This window comes from Neophocaena asiaeorientalis, unplaced genomic scaffold (genome assembly GCF_003031525.2).
Source record: "Neophocaena asiaeorientalis asiaeorientalis breed wild unplaced genomic scaffold, Neophocaena_asiaeorientalis_V1.1 scaffold348, whole genome shotgun sequence".
Taxonomy (NCBI): Eukaryota; Metazoa; Chordata; class Mammalia; order Artiodactyla; family Phocoenidae; genus Neophocaena; species Neophocaena asiaeorientalis.
This window is the reverse complement of record NW_020172672.1, coordinates 1,371,573-1,395,882: the sequence shown is the minus strand read 5'-3', so window position 1 is coordinate 1,395,882 and position 24,310 is coordinate 1,371,573. Positions and strand designations below refer to the sequence as shown.

Below are 24,310 nucleotides of genomic sequence, written 5' to 3'. Positions count from 1 at the left end.
CGGGGGGGGGGCTGGAATAATGAAAAATTAACCAGTAAGAAAGAACTCTGAAGAACATAAGAAATGCAGCTAAAAGGAGCAGTGACTACCTAGGACCAAAATAAGATTTGCTCAAAGAAGAGGTCTCATAAGGGTTGAGATCCAAACTCTGCTGGAGAGGGCATGGCTGGGGCTCAATGAACAGCAGTAAAAGGTCTGGGACCAATTCCGAGGTATATGTGTGGTGGTGGGGTTTCCCTAGACCAAGCAATGCTTGGACACCAGTAGGGTGTCCCACAATTCAGTTCAATTGTAACACTACCCGGAAATAGCATCAGGTCCTACAAGACTGGCCCCCTGCCATTTCAGATGCCAGTTCCAAGTCCAGGTTGTTACCAGTGCTTCTGACCAACTAGCTATAGGTCAGAGGTTCCTTGGGTTCAATTAATTGGCTAGAGTAGCTCACAGAACTTGGAAAAACATTTTACCTACTAGATTACCTGTTTATTATAAAAGAATATAACTCAAGAACAGCCAGATATAAGAGATTCATAGGCAAGGTATGGGGAAAGGTCACGGAGCTTCCATGCTCTCTGGGCATGCAACTCTCCTAGCACCTTCCATGTGTTCACCGAACCAGCTCTCCAAACCCTATCCTTTGGGGTTTTATGGAGGCTTCATTACATAGGCATGATTGATTAAATCACTGGCCACTGACGATTCATTCAACCTCCATCCCCTTTCCCCTCCCTGGTGGGACTGTTAAGTTCCAACCCTTGAAATCATGTGGTTGGTTCTCCAGGTGACAAGCCCCCATCCTTAGGTTACCTAGTGGCTTTCCAAAAGTCACCTCATTCACATAATAAGACACCTTTATGGCTCTTATCATTTAGGAAATTCCAAGGGTTTTAGGAACTCTGTGCCAGGAAAAGCAAATACATACTTCTTATTATAAATCACAATATCACAAGCAGAGAAGTTTCTGTGGTGCCACACTGGTGTTAACTCACTGGAAATCTGTACTCTAGGGTGTTGGGAAAACTGTTCATGGGAAAGTGTCTCACCAGAGAGACTCTCCTATAAAACCACCCAAGACGGGGTTGCCAGTGGGAACTCCTGACTGCTGGGCGCTGGAGAAGCTGTGTGCTCAGCAGGAGTCTGGGGCTTTGAAAGCCACCTGCAGTGCAGAAGCTGGACATCGGTGAGGCTGTCACCTAGGAGGCCTGCTGAGCAAGCATGCCAGAACCAAGAGGGAAAACCCCTTCTCCTTACAACTTCTCTCCAGCATCCTCTACTGACAAAGCTTAACACTGCGCCAGCTGGCAAAGGAAAAATATTTAAAGGGCCCACATCCATTTTTGCAGCGTAGCTAATGAAGAGTGAATTTGGAGCTGAGAGGCAATAAATTGATAACTGGCACACCAGCTTACTAAAATTACATAAAAAGATACACAGGAGCCAAGTGAGAGCCAAGAACAGTAGACAGCAAGTAAAGTGCTTGCTCTTAAGGCTATCTATTTAGCTAATGAGAGACTTTTCTGGTCCTTTAGATTGCTGAGGCTTCTGGATGGACAGGTTCTGCATAACAGAGGTGCTATCAATATTCTTTTCCTTCACCTCTATTAATAATAATATTCACTAAGTACTTACTAAGCCAGGCACGTTCAATTATAATCACCTTACATATATTAACTCATTTAATCCTCACAATAATCCTATAAGGTAGATACTTCTATTATCCCCACTTTGTACAACAGAGGCAGCGAAAGTTCAAGTAATTTGTCCAGGCTCACAAAGCCAGCAAATGGCAGAGCCATGATCTGAACCTACACAGTCTAGCTCCAGAATCTATACTCTTAAGCACCATGCTAAACTGCTTCTCTATAAAACCTATTTCATTGTTTCACCTTTTGCTTTTAGCTCCTGTCTTCTCTCCCTAACTTGCCTTTGTCAAATGCATAAAGAATTAATGAAAGGAACATATACAACAAGGTGCAGAAGCTAGGGTATAATTTTTTGGTTAATAGAAAATTGACCTCCAGATAAATACAGGGTTCACAATCGATTGTTTAATGTAATTATCTAGTAGTTAACCCCAAGACCCTGTTCCTTAAAAATCCATATAATCAGGGCAGAGGACTTTGCAGACCAACAAATACCTGCTTCTATTGCAATGAAGTTAGACATTGAATATTAGTATTAAAGGAGAATTGAGATTTTTATAATTCCATCATAAGTTTTAAGAAATACCTATACTCATGGTTAGCATTACTACTTATTACTTGGAATTCCAAACTGAGCTACAGAGGCTCTTAAACTTCACTGTCATTCAACAAAGTCTCACATCTAAATTCTTCAATGAGAGGAGAGGTTAAGACTGTCATACAGAAGCATTCTGAATCCAGTTCAGGTCCTCTTCCCTCAAAAAGGATGTCAATTCTTGAAGAGCACAATTTAGAATGACTAAACTATGAAGATATCGAGATATCGAGTGTGAAGTTAATCTTGAATAGTTTAAAATGAGAACTACTTCAGATTCCAATTTGGCAGGTGCTAATTTAAAGGGCATCTAAGACATATTCAGTCTTTCTTACACGTTTCAATGGTATTCAGAGATTGTTTACCTCAGTAGTTTTAATTCTGCTACACTGAGTAAGCACAAGGCATGAGATATACTCTGGAAGGTAAAATGTTAGTGATGCAAGATATTCCTAGTTGGGGGAGCTAAAGGTGCTGATTTAGATCCATAATATTTTCATTCCTTCTTTACAATGTTCATTAGGAAAGAAAATATCATCTCATGGTCAAGTGCTTTGGACTGGTAATCAAACTGACTTAGTTCAAATCCCACCTCTACCAGGTATGTGATGTCTTCAAGCCTGAGTATCTATCTCATAGTCTCATCCTGAGGATTAAACAAGATAATGCACATCATTGCTGGTACATAGAAGGAGCTCAATATGCATTAACTATTATTATTATTATGCAGATAAATTTCAATGATGTTTATCCATATAACTTTTTCAGGAAAATAATATTGAATCAGATTGCACCTAGATTTTGATTCAAACTTAGCTTTATCAAGCAAAGATACTTATGAGACAATAACATTATAAGACAATAATCTGAGGGAAGACAAAGTTACTGATTGCTTTCCAGATATGGATAAACTACAGAGAATTCAAAGTTTCAAAGTCTAAAATTTAGAAATGAAATTCCAAACAACTGTAAAATCTATTGTATTACCATAAAAGAATAAAAGGTTAATACACCAGAAACTGCAAAAAGTCCTTAAAAATGAAACTTTGTCAAATCTATTTTAAAAATAATCAATTGTCAGAGAAAAAACATACTGAACAAATTCGTTCTTTAGACACAAACCTTTGATTTGGTGGTAACTCAAAGAGCCAAAGAGATTTATTATGAATGAGTCAGTTATTATCATTAGACACAAAATAAAAACTTTAACACATGAAAAACAAAACAAAGCTTAAACTGAGAATAAGTATAATGAAGAAGAGAAAGTTAACTACTAAGAAAAATACTATAAAGCAGGGAGACCAAAGGAAAAGCCCTGGCCTCTCCAAATGAAACACTCATGGTGAACAGGAATGCCAACTGCTAAACAAGACTTTTTGGATTCCAAATTGCTGAGGAGTTTCGTGATTTGGGGGTGGGGGGAGTTTACCCCTTAATAGAAGACTGCTCCAAAATAAAAGGTTTAAAAATTATAATTTAGAACAAAGTTATAAAAATGAAAATCTTAAAGTTTTTACAATTAGTACTGAGAATAATCCTCAGTGTTTTTTAAAGTTCTTATTATGTTCTAGATACAGTGCTAAGCCCTGTGCTCGTTATTTCCTTACATCCTCACAACAATCCTATAAAGTCATGTAAGAGAAGAGCTGGATGTTACACAGCTTTGCTCAAGCAGTGACACTGATTTTGACCGACACCACCCGTCTCAGACAGTTCCTTCTGAAATGAGTGCATTACTAATTACCTTAAAAACTTTATTGAAGTAAGAACAGCACTACTTTCATCTGCATATCTATGGATCTATACTGCTTCAACACATGAAAAATGTGGCATTATAATCCAAACTGGCCTGTAACAAGAAAAGTACGAAATGAGAGAAAGCCTTCAAAAAGTTTTATAGCAATATGATATTTACAGTTATAGGAGTAACTGTATGTCTGCTAAATCTCACAATACTGCATTTGGGCTTGTATTTTGTATGCTTTTTTTTTTTTAATTATTTGCTTTATTTTTGGCTGTGTTAGGTCTTCGTTGCTGCGCGTGGGCTTTCTCTAGTTGCGGCGAGCAGGGGCTACTCTTTGCTGTGGTGCACGGGCTTCTCATTGCAGTGGCTTCTCTTGCTACGGAGCACGGGCTCTAGGCGTGCGGACTTTAGGAGTTGTGGCACGCAGGCTCAGTAGTGGCGCACAGGCTTAGCTGCTCTGGGAGTGTGAGATCTTCCCGGATCAGGGCTCGAACCCGCGTCCCCTGCATTGGCAGGCAGATTCTTAACCACTGCGCCACCAGGGAAGCCCTGTATGCCTTTTTTCCACTTCATTTTCTTAGTATTTCATTTCCACAAGTATATTGCTCTGCAATGGAATGGAAGTTAAACAAAAACTGGCATGCACCAGAGAATTTGAGGAGTGCTGCCCTAGAGCTCTGGTGCAAACACTTTGCTTTCCCAGCTCTATGACAAAAAGGAGACATGCTCAGGTAAATGACAATCCCCAGACCATCAATATAAAATCTCACTCTGGCCATCATTTATATCCGAACTTCATTCCTTAATCAGAGCACCTGATAAGCTGGGTTTATCCTAGGTAATGTTAAGTTGCAGGCTCTCAACCTACTTATGTAGCATTTTCATTTAGAGTCAAAGACAACTGCTCATTGACAACTGAATCTTAAACACAATGTAGGACTACACTAGTGTGCCCAACTCTTTCATCCGACAAAACCTCATTTGTGTAAAGCATGTTTCGGCTGCCTTTACAGGTTTAATTTTTCTCCTGCCCATATGCTGAAGAAGAAAGCATCGTGATTATCCGTCACTTATAAATGCGTTTGAGAATCAGAGATTTTGTTCCTTTGTTTTAGAAGTCATTTAGGCATAAGGAAGTTACGAAAGCATCAAGAAAGTTGGTTGGCGGGCAAGGCAGTGGAGAAAGTGACCAAAAAAATCAACGCACACAAACCTCTTGACGGTCAGATATGGCAGCTAGACACCACTGCTACGGCAATTTCAGACTACTTGATTTCAACTCATTTCTAAATACTAATCCTGCCATAATTAATGGCTTTATTGATCTTTTATTCCTGCTCTGAGAAATTCTGAAGAAAAAAGTTTGGAATGACAAAGCAGCAGACAGATTAAGAACATGAATAAAAAGCGTATCTTTTCAAATAAATGAAAGTGAACTACAAAATAAATTAGGTTTATTGGTCCTTTTATTTATAATAACTCCAGTCCCCAAGAAAAGCTAGACTTCCTTAAAAAGAAAAGTTGTTTAGCCAATGTAGGAGTTAGGGGAGCTATTCTCTAAGCGTATAAACTGTGCTTCCTAGTCTCCATGAATGAAGTTTATTTTATTTTATTTTATTTTTGCAGTACGCGGGCCTCTCACTGTTGTGGCCTCTCCCGTTGTGGAGCACAGGCTCCGGACGCGCAGGCTCAGTGGCCATGGCTCACGGGCCCAGCCGCTCCGCGGCATGTGGGATCTTCCCAGACCGGGGCACGAACCCGCGTCCCCTGCATCGGCAGGTGGGCTCTCAACCACTGCGCCACCAGGGAAGCCCTGAAGTTTATTTTTTACACATTTATCATCTCACTAGTTTCGCAATACATTGATCTATAATAATAGTATAATTTGTCTAGAAAAAAATGCTAATTCCTAGGAGATAAAAATCACCAGTTGAATTCTAAAATGTCTTTAACTAAGTTACACATAACTTTTATTTTTGTCCTAACAGCTCAAAATGCAGTTACTGCTGTAATAATGAACAGATATTATGAATGATGACTTACAGCATTTCAAGACCTGCATCTGGAAAAAGACCATTCGATCATCCATTTAGAAAGCCATAAGTGACATATCATACTAATTATCCTTATTAATAGCCCAGTTAATTACACCACTCACGTACACATTTCCTTCAGTGAGAAAAGATAGCGTATACCTGTATATTGCAAAAATCACTCAAGACAGTTTGAGAAAATACTGAAACCGGAAAAGGTCTAAGAATTTTATAGAAATAAAAAGTTCTATCAGTTCTTCATTTGAATTAATTATAATTCTTGATAAATGTTATCTCAATAAGTTTTTAAATATACAAACCAACTTAAACTTCACAAATGTCAGCTCTAATAATATCAACTCAATTCTACTGTAGTTATAAGAAAATATGATTTATGCCAGAGGAGAGATAGCAGGTTCACAAAGGACTGGGCAGGCAGGTAGCCCAAATGAGTGAAGTAGGCTTCACAGCCAAGAAGGACTGTGACAATCTACCACTACTCAGCTCTAGCCAACTGTTACCTTGAGGAATAAAGACAGAAACCAATAACAATAAAATTAACATTCTGCTAATCTAATAAAGTAAGTCTGTAGGCTAGATTTGGTACATGGGCTACCAGTTTGCTACCTCTGCCACAAGGGACAGAGTGGCTAAGAACTGCTCTGAGTCAGAAAAATGGAGACTGAAAAAACAGCTGTGACTCTAACACACTTGATGAACTCGTCCAAGTTACATGATCTAAGTGTCAGTCTCCTCATCTGTACCTCACTGGGTTTTTTAAATGAAATTAAGTAGTGTATATGTTCAAAACATTGTAGCTCAATGTTATCATTAGATGCTGAAAGGAATGGATAAAAAAAGGAAACGGAAAAGGAGCGGCAGCAATTCAAGTCCCCCTTCTATCTGGCTGTGGGCTTTATTTCTCAAACTCATAAGGCCTAGTTCCGCCTTCTTTCTCACCCACAGGTTATTTTCTTTACCAGCAATAAATGCCTCCTCTTTCCTCAGGTTTCCTCAAGGCCTACCTCACACCTCATCTATACCTTTCCTTTATATCAATACTTCAGGCCATTCTCCACTCCCCTTTTCTTTGAAAGCACTTTCAGGACTGGCAGTGAAACTATCTTACTGCTGAACCCCAAGGTATACTCAAGAAATCCTGAATGTAGTAGTTTTTCTCCCTCAATCTTTGAGCGCTATGCATGTTGTGAACTCCTTATGACAACCTGAAGAACCTATCTGCACTTTCGTTGAAAAATGCTTTCATCATTTTTCCCTGTTAATGTTTCTTCAAGTAATGATAAAGAATCAAATAAATTAAACAAAATGTCAAACCATATTAACAAAAAATTCATTTCTAAACAAACATTTGAAAACAACTTCAAAAACCCATTCAATGGTCTCCTTCTTTAAAAGGAAATTGACTTAAGAACAATCTAATTTAGTGTTTTTCTTACTTCATTCTTATTACAGGTATCCAAAAAAATACCTTTCCCCAAAAAGCTATGCTTGATTTTCTCAAAAAGAGAAGTTATACTGATTTCAACTCATATGGACAAACAACATTCTCCATTTATATTTTGATTGCAATCTAGAATCTTGATTCTTTGGAACTTCTGGGTATCAAAAGAACATTATGGTGCCTCTCTCCCGTAAAATGCAGAGTCCCAAATTTTGGTATGCAATTTCAGCGAGTTCAGAGTATTCCAGAATCTTCAGTGGATCCACCCACCCCCGTTATGAACTGTAGTGATGAAGAGGAGGTTTGTTTCTATTATTACATGTTATGCATCTTTCGAAAAGATAGTCTTCCTTAACAAGACCTTTAACTCTGATATTAACTGGGGAAGCAGCTTCCCTTCACAACTGTCACTACTTCCTAGCTGCCATCCTGACAGCTAACAGAAAATTGAGAACTTCTTACCTCCGAGAAATTAACAGCCAAAGGAATGATTCCAGCCACGTAACATCCCACCAACATAGCCAGAGACAGCAAACTAATGGAGATGAAATCATCCATTCTGCCCTCCTTTATTCACCCACCACCAGCCTACAAATTCTCGAGGCTTCGAAGGGTGCTTAGGTTCTTAAACGCGTGTGGTTGTTCAAAGATAACAAGTGGACTTTCACTTCTTTGGTCCTCCCCACCGGCAGATGTGTTCACGAGGCACTTTTCTCTTGAACGTACCTGGAAACAGCCCCTTTTTGCTAATACTAGCACCAGAGAGAACTTTCAGCAATTTTAGGTCCCTGCCCGTAAATTTTCCGATACCAGTCACTGGATTCCCGTGGGTTAACAGATGAGAAAAGTCAATGGGAAATATAAGAGTGAGCGATTTCTTCAGTCGTCGGAATAAGGGTAGCACAATGGGCCTACTTCCTCCACGAACAGCGTTCCAGACGGCGGCAGAAAAGCACGAAAACCCAAGAGAACTCGTTCGTTCTTCCAGCGGCCCTATCTCCCCGGGGCCGCCCCGCCTGTGATCCTCAGGCTGGTCTGGGACCAGCCCTCCAATCCCGGCAAACTCTCTTCCGAGTCTCGAATGAGGAAAGGAGTCCTGCAGATTTCTAACGATGGGCCTTAGGGGTTCAGTAGCGAAGCTGATACAAAGCTGTCTCTGCCCTATACCCAGTGCTGCCCATGTTACTCCACTCCGCTGGGCCTTGACCCGGAGCCACCGATACTACAGCTGCCATGGCCGCCAAGTGGCACCTCTTCATTACTCCACTTCCGGATTGCCTTACCACCCCCTCCTTTAGAAGGGTACTTCCGGGTTACAACTGACCTATGCCCCGGGATTCTTATACTGCCGCCATTTTTGAGTGGGGCCATTGAAAGATGACTTGTATCACTCTCTATACCAGTGATCAATTTAGCCGCATGCATAATAACGAGAGTACGGAAGACAGCGTCTTGAAAAAAAAATGATTCTTTTTCAAGTTCCGATACATTCCCTGTGGGTCTCGTCGCCCTTTTCCAAGATGGCTGAAACAGAGTCAGTATCTGCTCTAGCTGCCGGAAATATGTTAGTCTCTATGGTCCGAAAGGTTCTTTCGCGGTGTCCTTCTGACGACTTCCGGCGGCTCCTCTCGCGGGGATTGGCTGTTGGATACATTGCGGCTAAACTCGTGTGCGGCAGCGGAGTCGGCGGCAGAGTCGGCAGCGGCGGCAGCGAGAGTTTGGCGCGATGGTGAGAAAGGCCTAACCGGTTCTCCGAGCCCCCAGCCGCCAGGATGACCCCAGCCCCTACCTCTTCTCCCCACCCAGTCCAGCGCGAGTATGCAGCTGCTCGGCCCTCCGGCGTGTGGGTCGACCCTTCCCCTTCCCGCCGCGGAGACGCTGGGCCTGGCGGTAGGCCCCGGAGCCAGGGTCCGCCCTGCGGTTGCGCGCCCGCCGGCTGGCTCGGGCAAGGCGTGCGGTGCGGAGGATGCGCTTTCTCCCGATTGCTGCTTGGTAGAGGCAGGCATGGGGAGGGTGCCCTTTCTCTCCAAACTCTCTAGCTTCCTGTGGGAACAATGGCCGAGGGATGTCTGACAATCCTGTCCCAAAGCTGACAGATTGAGTCTACTGCATCCAGCGTGTGGGCCAGGAGGGGTCGTCTTTGCTTTGTAGCGTGCTCTCTCAGCTATTCCCTTTTGTATTTCTGTGCTCTGCTTTATTGGAAAAATATGTAATATTTTTCCTCTTCTCTAAGACCTCCAGAGGCCTGGTTTGGTGTGGGGTTTTTTTTTGTTTTTTCAGCCCTTAATCCTATGCTTATCGTTATTTATATTCTCTTGGGGCTGGAGGCAGAAAAGATAGGTTCAGCTGAAGGTCCAGGTTCCTTAGAATCTGACCGGGTTGGTAGTGGAGTGGGTGGGAAGGGTTGTTTGTGGTTTTTTGTTTTTTGCTTGTGTGTGTGTATTTTGTAATCCGCAAAAAGGAGACGCTTACAGGGATTCTGAGGAGTCATGGTTACTTCCACACTTCAATTTTCGTTTTCTGGTTGCTGCAGTTATTAACAGATTATGCAGCTAATGTTAACAAAGTACTTTTTCAGGTTGTCCTTTAATGAATTTCAATGTTTGACCCAACATAATCTCCCAAAGAGGACTAGGAATTAGAAGACTGGGTTTCCAGTTCCTGTTTTGTTATAACTTGGGCAAGTCGTTTCATCTCTGAGTTTCCTTCTTTCTCTGCCTTTTATGTCACTATTTGGTATTGTATTAAAATGCTTAGATTAAAATCTGGGAAAATGACAGCAGTTAATATCAACAACCCATTCTCGTTGAACAAATACCAGTGATAATTCCTTATTTCAAGTAGAATTAAAAATTGGAATTTGTATTTAAAGGGAACAATTATTGGTTCAAAAGTCTTAAGTACTTTTGGTTTACTGAAGATACCAGCTTCGATTTCTTTTTTTTTTTTCTTTTTGGTAGTTGGGGAGAAGCATTTGAAGCTAAAGAGCCAGTGTTATGTACTGTAGTATTTCTGCAACAGTAGAATGACTATTAGGGTTCATGTTTGTGAGACTTTAAAAAAGTTAACAAAGCCAGATTAACTATTCATTAGAGTGAATCAAAGCCACTTGGTAATCAGAGAGAATAAGGATTTTATTAAGGTAATCCTGCATAAATTTTATTTTTCTGATTTAGGTTTCACAGTGTTATCTCCCTATTGTGGCAAATATAAATATATATATGTTTGCCTATATGTACTTATGTTTTGTATGTGTGTGTGTGTGTGTGTGTGTGTGTATATATATATATATGGAACTGGTCATTCCCCTGAGAAAGAGTACCGTAAGGAAGGCCAGGACCAAATCTGTCCAGAAGAAGGAAAAAATTGATAGGGCAAATATATTTGGATTTTTAGTGAAACGAAAGGGTTCCAAAAATGGCTCCAATAAGAAGAAAGTGACCAAAATTGGTTTGAGAGGTATTATGATCTTAAACTGGTGACAGAAAGGCACTGTCACTTAAGAATAATAACCATTTTGACTACAGTTCTGTACATTTAGTCATTTCTTGTTCTTAATTTTTAAGCCTTGTCTTTGGGCAGTAAGTACTGAAAACAGTAAACTTCGCTCAGGTTCACTTTAAGGGTAGATATAAAAAGCATACTGTATAGCCATTCCCATATCTTTACTCTTTTAAGTGACTTAATCTTTTATTTTGCATTAGAATAAGAACAAAATATAGTAGCAACTGGTATGGCTAGTGTATGGGGCAGGCCCTTTTGCAGGAATGCTAATGTAGTTTATAAATTAATTTTCTTCTCAACATATGACCTATTGAAACTACTGGTGACTTATAAAAACTTAGAAATAACACGTAATCTAATATGCTGCTTTCTTTAGCTTTTACTCACTATTTAAGAAAGGCCTTGATTGTGTTCAGGTCATTATAGGTGAGAATTAGTTTTCATCTCTTGTCATCAAGTTTTGTTTTATCTCAAATCCTCAAACTTTTAATCAGAATGACTCCATTTTTGATGGGGAGGGAGGAGTACGATAAATTCTTTTGTTTTTCATATTGTGTTCAAAGTACTGTTTGGGGGTAATTATTCAGAAAGTCTAGGCATCAGCTATTTCAGTTGCAGATTGTTGGTGGTTGAAAATTCTGATCATTTCAAAACAGTTGGGTTCCTGTAATTAGGAGATTTTGTTTGTTTGTTTTTTACCCAAAAATAATAGTACAGCAGAAGAGAAGAGAAAAATATGAATAGTTTGATTTAGGATTGGGTTTACAGTGAGGTTACATCATACTTGAATTTATTTAATAAGTCTTACACACTTGGCAAAAAATTGGAAGGGGTTGTATCCTCAACAGACCAACAGTGTCTGGGGGCATTTTTGGTGGTCACAGCTTGGCTAGGAGAGGGTGGGAGTGCAGGTACTACTGGTATTTAGTGGGAATAGACCAGGGATACTGCTGAACATCCTGCAACGCACAGGACAGCCTCTGCAACAAGGAATCTTCCAGCCCCAAATGTAGTAGTGCCAAGGTTGAGAAACCCTAAAATAGACCCACTAACAAAAACATGCTCCCCATTGAGGGTGAGATGGAAGATAAAAGTCTATCTGCTGTTCCTTAGGCCTATTCACATCTCTTACAATGTGATCCTCTAGCTATTTTGTGTGATTCCAGAGTTTAAAAATACATAACCCCTTAAGGTGAGTCATCTACTAGGTGAATAATTTAATGGATTTTCTAGGGTAATGTTAACTATATATACTAATTTTATATTGCCAATTTATCTTACGCCTTAATGTTTGAGTCTAATCCCTGGATAAGATGTGACTTCACCGTTGTGCTAAAGTTAGAAAAAGAACATAGATTGATGCAGTGCTTGCAGTCATTATAGTGTTTTCCTTTTTCTCTCCTTTCATCAGCCCATATCTGTTTTTATTAGGGACTTAATAGGATTAGAGCTAGAAAGTGACCAATGGAGATAGAACACCTAAGCAGGTTTATAATCTGGCTAGGAAGATAGGTGCAAAAGAGAAAAAACAGTACAGGGTAGCTTATGCTGAGTACTTGCAGCCAGTTAAGTGCAATAAAAGTTTGACAAAGCACTCATTAAGGACTGGGAGGCTAAGAGAGACCCTACAGAAGGTAATCCAGCTTCTGGTGCTACGCTTGGGCAAAGGCATAAGTATTGTAGAAGGAGCGCCCTGATTAATAGTGTTTTAATAACTAGTGATCATTTGTCATGAATGGAGATTCTACCTCATACTATGAATTTCTCAAATATGAGTTGGAAACTTATATTGAAATCACTTTTCTTTCCACAGTCTCACACCATTTTGCTGGTACAGCCTACCAAGAGGCCAGAAGGCAGAACTTACGCTGACTACGAATCTGTGAATGAATGCATGGAAGGTAAGTTTAAACACTAGTCGAGGGGTAGAAATCTTTGCGTTTGTTTCGGGGGTGGGGAGGTGTTGGGGGGTCGGGGGGGGCTGGGCTGTAGAGACTCCCCATTCCTACGCTAGTGTCCACACCAGCTTGTTGACGCTGGCCAGGGTGAGGGTGGTAGGTGCTGCAGCTCTCAGGTGTCTTGAGTTTGTGTTTTCCTCCAGATTTCTTGCATTGTTAATTTGAGCAAGGAAAGTGGATACTTAGGACTGTATTTGTTGAATATTTGAAATATAAATTATATATACTGTCTTTTTCTGTTGCAAATATTACTTTACTTTTTTTAATCAAGCTCATTATATAATGACTTTCCCAAGCCTCTGATTGTTGTGTAAATGTTCTGTTATTTGTTATGTTATTTTGTTACTGTGTTATGTAAATATTTTACAGGTATTCCTTATATATTGTGGTTAAACTCAAGCACTATAGAGTAGTTAAGGCAGGCCCGAGGAACCTAATAGTGCCTACGGAACCTAATGGTCTGCTTATTAAACAAATAAATGTTAAAAGCTGGTCCATCAGAACGTTAAAAAGTAAAAAATCAGCTCAGTGAATAAAGGCAAATGGAACCAAATCAGTATACCTTCGTGTACACTTGATAAGCTGGCACCACCCTGAAGGGAAGTATTAGCCCTCAGTAAACCATTAGATGAGAGCACATAGATTGGATCATCACAAATTGGATTCATCTTTACACTTAATCATTATATCAAGTAAACCACCCTGCGCCCTGTCCAGCAAATTGCACGTTCTTCACTTCATATAAAGATGTTATAGTCGGTGTTTTTGCTGCTGGCATGTCCCTGAATTTGTTGATTATCTGAAGCTAACAGGGTTAGACTTAAAATCTCTTCATTTAAAACCAACAATGGGTAGACCTGTGGGGGGAAAAAAGCTACTTCTAGTAATTAGAGACAGCTTCTACGCTTTCCTGATCCTGCCATCAGATTCTGCTCTAGAAGAGCAAGGCTCTTGTTCTTTTCTTAGGTCCCTTCCTCTGCTGATATCCTTACTTGCCATTAAGGTAGACTTTGTACCTACACTGTCTTTTTAATGAATACACTTTATTTCTAGAGCAGTTTTAGGTTTAAAGAAAAATTGAACAGGAAGTACAGAGAGTTCCCATATACTTCTCCCTAACCCCAGTTTCCCCTATTAATAAATCTTGCATTGGTATGCTACATTTGTTACAGTTGATGAACCAGTATTGATACTTTTTTATTAAAGTCCATAGTTTACATTAGAGTTCATTCTTTGTGTTATGCAGTTCCGTGGGTTTTGCCAAATGCATAATGTCATGTATCTACCATTAGAGTATCATATAAAATAGACTCACTGTCCTAAAAATCCCCTGTGCTCCACGTATTCATCCCTCTTCACCCCATCCCTGCTGCCTGGCAACCACTGGTCTCCTTGCTGCTTCCATTGTTTTTGCCTTGTCATAGAATTGGAATCATTGCCATATGTACCCCTTTCAGACTAGCTTTTTTCACTTAGCAGTATGTATTTAAGGTTCTTCCATGTCTTTTTGTGGCTTGATAGCTCTTTTTTTTTTCTTTTCTTTTAAAATTAGAAATGGTGGTTTATTTTCTATTTTAAAAGTTAAAATGGAAATACTGGAATCAGTTCTCACATGGTGGTTGCCAAATGGTAATTTTCTTTCTTATTTTTCTTCGTTATAGTAGTTAATATTCCTCTGGAATACAGAGCTTTCCCTCCCTGCATCCCTTTTTTAAAATTAATAGATTTAATTTTTTTTAGAGTAGTTTCAGGTTTACAGGAAAATTGGTTAGAAAGTACAGTTCTACCATACCCCTGCTTCCTTCCCACCCCCTCCCAGTTTTCCCTATTATTTATATCCTGTATTAGTTTGATACGTTAGTTACAATTGTAGAATCAATACTGATACATTAATAACTAAAGTCTATAGTTTACGTTAATGTTTGCTTTGAACATTTTGTGGATTTTGACATGTGTAATGACCATTTACTACCCTAAAAATCCCCTGTGCTCCACCTACTCATCCATCTCATACATGGCGTGAGATGGATCCAAGTTCTTTCTTTTGCATGTGAATGTACAGTTGTCCTAGCACCGTTTGTTAATAAAACTACTCTTTGTCCATTGGATTGTCTTGGTCTCCTTGTCGAAAAGCAGTTGACCATAGATGTGAGGGTTTATTTGTGGACTCTTGCTTCTATTCCATTAATCTGTGTGCCTGTCTTTATGCATAAGCAGTACCACACTGTCTTGATTACTGTAGTTTTGTAATACGTTTTGGAATCAGGAAGTGTGAGTCTTCCAACTTTGTTCTTTTTCAATATTGTTGACTATCCTGGACCCCTGTCTTTCTGTATCAAATTTAGGATCAGCTTCTCAGTTTCTGCAAAAGTACCTCGGATTTTTATATGGATTGCATTAAATTTATAGATCATTTGGGGGAGTATGACCATCTTGATACTGAGTCACCCGTTCCATGAACATGAGATAGCATTCCATTTATTTAAATCTTTACTTTCAGTGACATTTTATAGTTTTCAGTGTGTGTGTTGCATCTTTTTTATTAAATTTATTCATAAGAATTCTTTTTTGATGCTATTTATTTCCTTTTCAGACTGTTGGGATATAGAAATATTGATTTTTGTATATTGATCTTATATCATGCAGTCTTGCTGCACTCATTTATTGGTTCTAATAGTTTGTGTTTTGTAGTTTCCTTAAGACGTTCTGTATATAAGATCGTGTCATTTGTGAATAGAGATAGGTACACTTCTTCCTTTCCAATCAGAATGCTTGTTATTTCTACTCCTTGCCAAATCAACCTGACTAGAACCTCCGATACAATGTTGAATAAGAGTGGCAAGAGCGGATATTCTGGTGTTCTTCTCATCTGAGTGGGAAAGCATTCAGTCTTTCACCGCTAAGTATGATGGTAACTGTGGGTCAGTGCTACAATGAAATTTCCTTCATTGTGAAAGGTTTTTACTTCCTTTCCATTTCACCCTTTCTATTCAGAAACTTATGAGTGATGTTTCTGATCACAGTGTGTGTATCAGTACCAATCAAAAACCCTTACTAAGGGACTTCCCTGTTGGTGCAGTGGATAAGACTCCATGTTCCCAACGCAGGGGGCCCGGGTTTGATCCCTGGTTAGGGAACTAGATCCCACATGCATGCCACAACTAAGAGTTCGCATGCCACAACCAAGGAGCTGGCAAGCCACAACTAAGACCTGGCTCAACCAAAAAAATAAATAAAATAACTAAAACTTAAAAAAAAAAAAACCCTTACTAAGATAGCTTTTGACAACTCTGTGGTTGAATATTACTTTTTCTTAGGAAATTTATGAAGTCAATTTAGAGGTACATGAAGACCTGTATGTACAGGATAGAACATATTTATTTGTTGAATAACCTGCTAAGACACACGCTGTCGGAATTCCCCGGCGGTCCAGTGGTTAGGACACTGCGCTTCCACGGCAGGGGGCCCAGGTTCGATCCCTGGTCAGGGAACTAAGTGCCGCAAGCTGTGCGCGGTGCAGCCAAAAAAAAAAAAGTTTTATTATTAAGGCACAAAATACCAACATTCTGGTGAATTTATAAAATTTTTAAAAATTTGCTAGTGGCAACAGTGAAAACAAAAGTGATCAACTTACTGTTCTTTTCCCAGCCCAACTTTATAAAAATAAATATTACGATATTAGCATATAACACTACTCATATCTAAAGTTCATATAATTGTAAGATCTTGGTTTTCCCCTCCCTCTTAGGTGTTTGTAAAATGTATGAAGAACATCTGAAGAGAATGAATCCCAACAGCCCCTCTATCACATATGATATCAGTCAGTTATTTGACTTCATTGATGACCTGGCAGACCTCAGCTGCCTTGTGTAAGTATTAGCCACCATATCTCTTAAATTGTATTTTTCTATTGTTTGTTTGAGGCGATTTATGGTGTTGGGAACTCACTCTGCCTGACACTGATCGTTGTGTTTTGCTTACTATGTATTAATTAATATTTCTTCTGCATGTGGCTCATAAGTTGTCAACATAAAGCTAAAGGCACAGGAAAATCTTAAGAACTTTGCTAATTGATGCAGTTCGTATGCATCAACTTTGAACTGAGAACTTTGTTCCTTAAACTTAATAATCTTTTTCTTAGTTTTTTTCCCCATTATAGTCTTTATCTGAAAGCAGTTGGCTTTGATTAAAACTAAGATTATTCTGTTTTCATGACATTATTTTTAGAATGTATATATATAGGACTGAAATGGAATTTAATTTTAATTCCACCCAGTGTTAATCAAGTATATTTTGGCATGTTAGAATGAGATTTTTTTTTTATAGACCCTTATGTTTTCTATTCTCAGAGGTTTGTCAAATTAAAATTTTTTTCTAACATATTATGCTTGTTATAATTTATTTCGATAATTACTTATCACCACTATTACTAAGGAGCAAGTGAGTCTGTAATACTTACTCAGTCTCCTCAACATTTTTGGACAAGAGCCTGAGTATAAGTACAGCTAATTTTAAAAGGGAAAATGGAAGTACCTTATAATGAGATCTTCAGTCACCAGATGCCTTAATGTTTATTACATGCCAGACCCTGCTAGAAGAAAAAAATATTTTTCAGTGGTGAAAAACATATAGGTCCTACTCTGAGGCATTTCCTGGATCACCACTGGAGCCAAGCCTGGACTTGCCGTCTCACCAAAGATTGCTGGTGAAAATAAGCATTTCCTTGCGATTTTTGAGTTTTGTTTTCTGCATCTCTTCATTGTGTTTCACTTACAGCCATTTCATTTTGCTCATTCAGAACATTCAGGTGATCCAGTTCTGGTCTTTAATGAAATGTGTTTATAATTTTATTATTTTAATATAAAAACTCAGAAAACTGTTGAGGCCAATAGAGCTATATATATTACGCTATGTTAGTTTGTAATGGCTATAGTTGATCTGTTTATTGCCTGACGCACACAGAAAGAGACAAATATTCATTTAACAAATATTTATGAAGTGCCAACTATGTACCATGTGTGTTCTAGGCACTGGGGATTGAACAGTGAATAAATCAGGTTAAAAGGAACCCTGTGAAGCTGCAGAAGAATAAGTGAGGGGGAGAGTAGAGGGAGATGAATTTGGTGGGGCAGAGAGGGTGATATCCTAGAAGCCAACTCAAAAGTACTTCATATTATTGGTAGATCAAATTAATGAGGACTGAGAACTGACTCTTGGTTTAGCTATGTGGAAGTTTTTGGTGACTTCCAGAGCAGTTTTGGTAGTGTGACAGGAGTAAAATCTTTATATAGTCCAGTGAGTTTAAGTTAATGAGGAGAGAAATTGTAGGCAGCCAACACAGACAACTTTTTTGAAGAATTTAGCTCAGAAGCAGAGCATAGAAATGGGGTTATAGCTAGAGAAAGGAATACTTTTTCTTTTCCTTTCCTTTAATTTTGTTTTTAAGCTGAGAGAAATAATGGTAAGTTTGCAGGCTGTTGGGATGATATAGTAGAGAGGGGAAAATTGATGGCTTTAGGTGGGATCTTGGACAGTACGTTAATAGTGAAGTAGGAAGGATGGGCAGATATGGTGGAAGCTTGGGGAAGTTGTTTTCTAATTGTTTTAGTTACCTCAGGAAAATAGGAAGAAGGACACCATTTGAAATTAAGGGTGAGGGAGGAGGTGTCGGAGGCTTGTGAAAAGAGGTAAGAAATTATCTAGGAGGGTGAAGGGATTAGGGAATGTGTGATTTAAGAGGTACGTGATAATGAAGTTAAAGTTAAATTAATCATGTGATAAATAGGTTTTTCCTAGTCACTCTTAACCTGAATGGTTACAGGTGAGTCTCTACAGGTAGAGAATTAGCAGAGATTTTGCTAACAGTTGAGGATGTATGCAAGGGAGTATTAATGCAAAGGACTGAATGACCATGTAGGGGTTGGGATGGCGTGGGGACAGGTAGGATCAATTAATTACAGGTCACAGTGGGGTCAAAGGATTGTTGAAGGTGGGGTGTTGGGAAGTAGTGATCGGAGAACGAGGTGCTTGAAATTGGGAGATTGAAGTTGCTGGTAATGAGAAGGTGTAGGGATCTGGCCAAGGAAGGGCAGGGCATGAGATCATTGGAGGAGAGGAGTTCAAGGAACTTAGAGGCCCAGATGTTGGCAGGATCATCTAGTGGATATGAAATCACCAGTAATGTGTTTATTTACTTTCTAGAATTTGAGAACAGGGAGCTTTGTTTTTGTTCACTGCTGTATCCCCAGTGCCTAGAATAGTATTTGGCACATAGTTGGTATTGACTAAATATTGGTTGTTAAAATACATGTCATCAATATAATATGATTTGAGGCATAGCTTTTTAAAATTATTGGTAATCTTCCTTTTCTCTCATTTGCATTACAGAGCTACAGTCGGAAATGATAGGATGGTCTAAATAAAAGTGAAAGAATCTAATATGACTTCTTTCATGCTAAATTTTGCAGTGTCTTGTATTCTCAGAAATCATTGATATTATTTATCTGATTAAGCTGTGGGTATTTTATATTATTTTTACACTGTGATGGAGAGTTTTGTTTGTTTTTTGTTTTTTAATATATGTTCTAGGTGTATTTGGTGAAATATTCACACTTGAACTTAAACATTGGATGTTTCAGTTGGAACTGAAAATTTTAACAGAGCTAGTATGCATATTCTCTATTCATTCTTTAAATGAATTGTTGATTTTATTTTAAAAATTAATGGCTGTCTTTCTGATTCTATAAAAATCACTTATTGAGACATTGGGTATCTAATCCTGATGGTTTGGGATATGGCACTCATTCGCAACAGATGGGGAATTACTTACAACCTTGGGAGGTTATGGTTAAGATCTAACTGGAGTTTTAGGATTAGACATAGCTGAGTTTGAATCCTGGCTCTGTCATTTGCTAGCTCCCTTGGGCAAGTTAGCTTAATACTGCTAAACCTCAGATTGCTTATTTGTAAAATTTAGATACCTCTACCTTACAGGACTACTGGTGAGGATGCAGTGCTTACTTAGCGCAGCAGTATCAGGTATATGGCAGGAACTCCATTTTTAACTAGGTTGACATCAGGCAGGGTTTTATTTTTAATTACAGTGAGGAGGTTGGTTCTTTAAAATTTGCCCCAAGTAGAATGATAGTTTCAAATTTCACAAGTGAGTTAAATTGTACTGTTAACGAATAAAGAGGTGTTATGTTGGTTTTTTGACAGTGAAAGTTACACAGAGTAAAATAGTAGCTTTTATGGGGACATACTACAGGTATGTCATTAGTGATAGAACATAACGTTTCTAACTTCGTGCCATTAAGTGTAAACCAGAAACTACGTCTAGCATGCTAAAATGACTTCTAATACTTGCATTATGAAAGCAAAACAGAGGAAATACATCTTTAATTATATATATTATATACAATTATATATATTACAATAATTATTTAATTATCATAGATAATTTTTTCTAAGCTGTAGTAGTTCAGATAGTATAAAAGAGAGATTAATGGTAATCTATAGTTTTTAATTGTCTATAAAACTGTAAACTGTAGCTATTTATGTTTCTATCTCATGTTGAACTTTTGGCCTTTGAAAACTTTCAGAATCAAATTTGGATTTAGAACCATTTTGCTCATATGACTTTGTTATTTGAATGTTCCAGAGAAATAAGATTTCCAAAATTGCTTCCAAAGAGGTCACCTATTGCCATGGCATTTCCTATGACAGCACATCCTGCCCCTCTCCTTAATCAGGGATTGTGACTTGGCCAAGAATTGGCCTCAGACCAAGAATTAAGTTCATTTTTGGTTTGTAATTGCTGTGTACTCGTTGCTTGTATTAAGTTTAAATGGCAAGATATTTTTAATTATTTATTCTTAAACCAGTAGAGGAAGAATGGAATAAATAAGATACTTTGTTGACATAATTAAACCCAAAACAAACTGACCATGCATTAATAGTAAAATTTATTCATGAAGGATTTGTATTTCATATATTTGAAATCAGAGTACAGGTTTCTTCACAGTTCTGTGATCTGTAAGGTAGTTTTTTTTGTTTGTTGTTGTTTCGTTTTTTTTTTCTTTTTTAAATAGGCTTTTTTTTTAAGATTAAGATAACAGCCTGTTGGCCTTTCGAAGATGAGGGCTTTTCTTGTTTGCTTAGAGACAGAGGGACATTTTTATCCTTAGTTATTGTAATAAGGAAGGTACTCCTTCCTAATCAGGAAGACAACTTGATATCGGTGAAGACCCCAGCTGATTTCCCTGCTCAGATTCACAGCTTCTGTTCTTGCATAAACCTGCACTTAGTTTTATTCTTTTTTGGCCACGCTGTAGGGCATATGGGATCTTAGTTCCCTGACCAGGGATCAAACCCACACCCCCTGCATTGGGAGCATGGAGTCTTAACCACTGGACCGCCAGGGAAGTCCCTAAACCTGCACTTACTGACCATAATAGTAGGCTAAATGATTTATCTGTACCAACAGCTAAGGATTTTATTAATGTACTTAACATTTAATTGTCTCATTTTCAAGTGTCAGTTAACAGCCATCAACATACAGCTTTCCATAAAGAAGGCATTATTAACTATTTCTTACGTTGGAAAATAGCATGCAAGTTGATGGATTCTGAAGTGATCTTGGTGGGGTGAATGATCTATCTAAATAAGACTGTCCCACCCAGATATTATAGTTCTGAAAAATTCTTTTCCTTTTTTATTTCTGTTCCAGTGTTAATATAAATACTGTAGTCTATTCTGCCCTACCTTGGAGTAGACTAGATTAGCACTTATTTAATTAGGACATATGAACAGAGGATAGTCAAAGAACATTGGTTTACTTTTTAGAGTATTTCTCATTGTAACAAAAAGACATTAGTAAAAAGCCAAATGTTTTGTAAAATTAGAAAGCTTATGCATTTTTAATAAACCAGATTCTGACCTTGCCATTCAGGGAAAGAATATGATAATGGTGTAAGGCATTCTTACTTTGGAGTTTGTTTTTCTTCAAAAATTGGGTCATACGTTTCTAGCTTAGTGGTTCACGGTAAGGACTCTGGTCAGGAGTGTTTAAGCTTTCACTCCTTGCCTGAAGTCACTTAGCTAATAAGTTACTGAACTTTTTTGAGCCTTGGTTTCCTCCTTTATAAAAAAAGGATAATAATTTTATCTACTCAACTGCTAGGTATTGCTTTAGGCCTCATCTGAATCAACTCACTTAATCCTGTTTACAACAGGATTGTTGTAAACAGGATTAAGTGAGTTGATTCAGATGAGTGCCTAAAGCAATACCTAGCAGTTGGCAACTTCTTAATAGGTATTTACTATCATTTGTATTTATGTATATAATTTTTTGCTGAGAAGCTAAAAAATGAGGCTTCTGGGTAAAATGAAACAATAATTGATAAATTAGATATTTCATTTTTTTAGGGCATCCCTAAGGGTTTTTTGTTGTTTTTTTTTAAGGCAAGTTGTATCCTTCGCCTTTCGTGAATGCCATGCAATATTTCCACCAGATGGTGCACATGACTTTGAAACGCTGTGATGTGCCTTGTATTTGTGCAGTCTCTGCTTACTTATTGTCTGCTTTTTTCATACTATAGCTTTAGTTTTTTTAACTCCAAAAAAATGAATTTATTGCTTAACCAGCTAGATTTCAGTTGTAGGTCAGCTGGAATGTTTCTGTTTTTTGAGTCCTCTAAAGATACCTTGAGTGATTTGGCTATTAAGTTGATGCCTTGTACTCCCAAAACCCTGGAATCCTATTGGAGCTTCATTGCTAATGCTACTCCTTGTACTCCAGACCCTTCCCAGCCTCTAGCATTGTTTATATTAAAAAGCAAATCCTAAAATATTGGATGTATATAAAAGTATTTCCTCCTGTTAATACTTTTCAGGGAAGAAATCTTCGTGGCAGTAACATGTTAAAGGTTTGGTTTTTTTAAAGTTGATTCAAAGTAAATTTAGCAAATTTGAATTAGTGTTCAATTTTTGTTTTTTAATCACTAAAAGAACCATAAAAATAGTAACTATGTAGGAGAAAGAACACATGGTTTCTGGTCATACTTTGTCAAGAAGTAGATGTGTAACATTACACATTTAACTTAAGATCTCTAGGCCTTGGTTTCTTTTTCTGCTGTAAGATAGTACTAGGTGATCTAAACTTCATATCGCTTAAAATTCAACAGTTATGTAATCGCTCTTTTACATTTTCATTAAGTTCATGTATGAACATGTGCACATCTGTGCTATCATTGGGCAGTTATGATTGCAGGTTTTAAAAACGTGACAGTAATTGACCATTGTAACTTTGCCTATTACCTTTCTGTTCCTCAGTTACCGAGCTGATACCCAGACATACCAGCCTTATAACAAAGACTGGATTAAAGAGAAGATCTACGTGCTCCTTCGTCGACAGGCCCAACAGGCCGGGAAATAGTTGAGTTTGGAAGCGTTAGGGGGATGGGGGTGGGCTTGGAACACAGGTGTGTACAGTGTGCTGTAGTAGAAGTTTTGTATTATAGTAATCCTGTTTCCATTTTGGTACACTCTAGCCAGGATTGAATGTATTAGATAAAATAGGATCTTGTTCAATCTGAAACCCCCTTTGCCCCCTTCTCTCCACTCCTTTTTTTTTTTTACTTAAACATTTTTATGATGATTTAGGTGGAGGTTGGTTTTTATCAGTTAATGTTGGTTCCAGTCCTTCAGACTGTCCGCACCTGCTTTATAACACTCACTGTACTAACCCTTCTTCAAATCAGGGTGGGGTGGACGCGGTTTAGTTACGTCCTCAAGACAGAGTCTTAGTGAGAAACAAATAAATGTCCTTTAGTTATATTTGTTTTTTTTTTTTTTTTTTTGTCTCTCAACTGAATTGGATTTTCTTGCCAAAGCATTATCAGTTTCTAAACCAGTAGCCTGCTACACAGTGAATTTGAAGAAAACCTATATATGTGCTGAATTTGTTTTGCTGTGGCTTATATGAAGCTAAAGAGCTTTTACCTCATTTTCCATCCTTGTAAGTGAATCTCAGTTGTATCTCCAAGGTTTGTACCTACTGTTGATGTAAACATTATGAAGCTCTTTCTGGGGACATAGCTTATCTACAGCAGCAGCCAGGTTAATTCCGTAGCTTTGGTGATGTACTTCTTCTGGAAGGTCCTTGTGCCTTCTCGTAGCCTTCAGCAGTTGAATGCTGATTACCACCCCTGTTTAGAAGCTATGAGGGTGAGGGAAAGACCACAGAGAAGTACAAGGTAATCTTGGTTTTAGTGTAAAGACTGTGGTCACATTGTGACTTGAACATACACTACATTGTACCTCCAGTCATATATGAGAACATTCCCTGATTCTACTATTATCACACTTCACC

At 38.3% G+C, this 24,310-nt stretch overlaps 2 protein-coding genes across 3 annotated transcripts in view; one reads left to right on the top strand and one right to left on the bottom strand.

Annotated features, from left to right (window-relative positions):
* The window catches only part of SLC39A9 (solute carrier family 39 member 9), a 47,924-nt gene extending 39,190 nt beyond the window's left edge, over positions 1-8,734 (bottom strand). Inside the window, exon 1 of the mRNA XM_024739607.1 lies at positions 7,940-8,734. Coding sequence (XP_024595375.1) covers positions 7,940-8,035 — 96 coding nt within the window. The 5' untranslated portion in view covers positions 8,036-8,734. The remainder of the gene's footprint in view (positions 1-7,939) is intronic.
* Positions 8,735-9,106: 372 nt separating this feature from the next.
* Positions 9,107-23,778, top strand: ERH (ERH mRNA splicing and mitosis factor). Of its 2 annotated transcripts, none has more exons than XM_024739665.1 (4): positions 9,107-9,206; positions 12,795-12,882; positions 16,688-16,808; positions 23,272-23,778. In XM_024739665.1, the coding sequence occupies exons 1-4, from the start codon at positions 9,204-9,206 to the stop codon at positions 23,372-23,374; spliced, it is 315 nt and encodes a 104-aa protein (XP_024595433.1). In that variant the 5' UTR covers positions 9,107-9,203; the 3' UTR covers positions 23,375-23,778. The 2 variants fall into 2 exon arrangements, with proteins under 2 accessions (XP_024595433.1, XP_024595432.1); XM_024739664.1 differs by lacking the exon at positions 9,107-9,206 and adding an exon at positions 9,253-9,367.
* Positions 23,779-24,310: the final 532 nt, after the last annotated feature.

What these genes read in the sequence shown, in the direction of transcription:
- ERH (XM_024739664.1), top strand. Translation starts at nt 9,296, where the DNA reads ATGCAGCTGCTCGGCCCTCCGGCGTGTGGGTCGACCCTTCCCCTTCCC. An exon ending in TGTGAATGAATGCATGGAAG is followed by an intron (nt 12,883 to 16,687) that starts GTAAGTTTAAAC and finishes CCTCCCTCTTAG; the next exon opens with GTGTTTGTAAAATGTATGAA. An exon ending in GCAGACCTCAGCTGCCTTGT is followed by an intron (nt 16,809 to 23,271) that starts GTAAGTATTAGC and finishes TCTGTTCCTCAG; the next exon opens with TTACCGAGCTGATACCCAGA.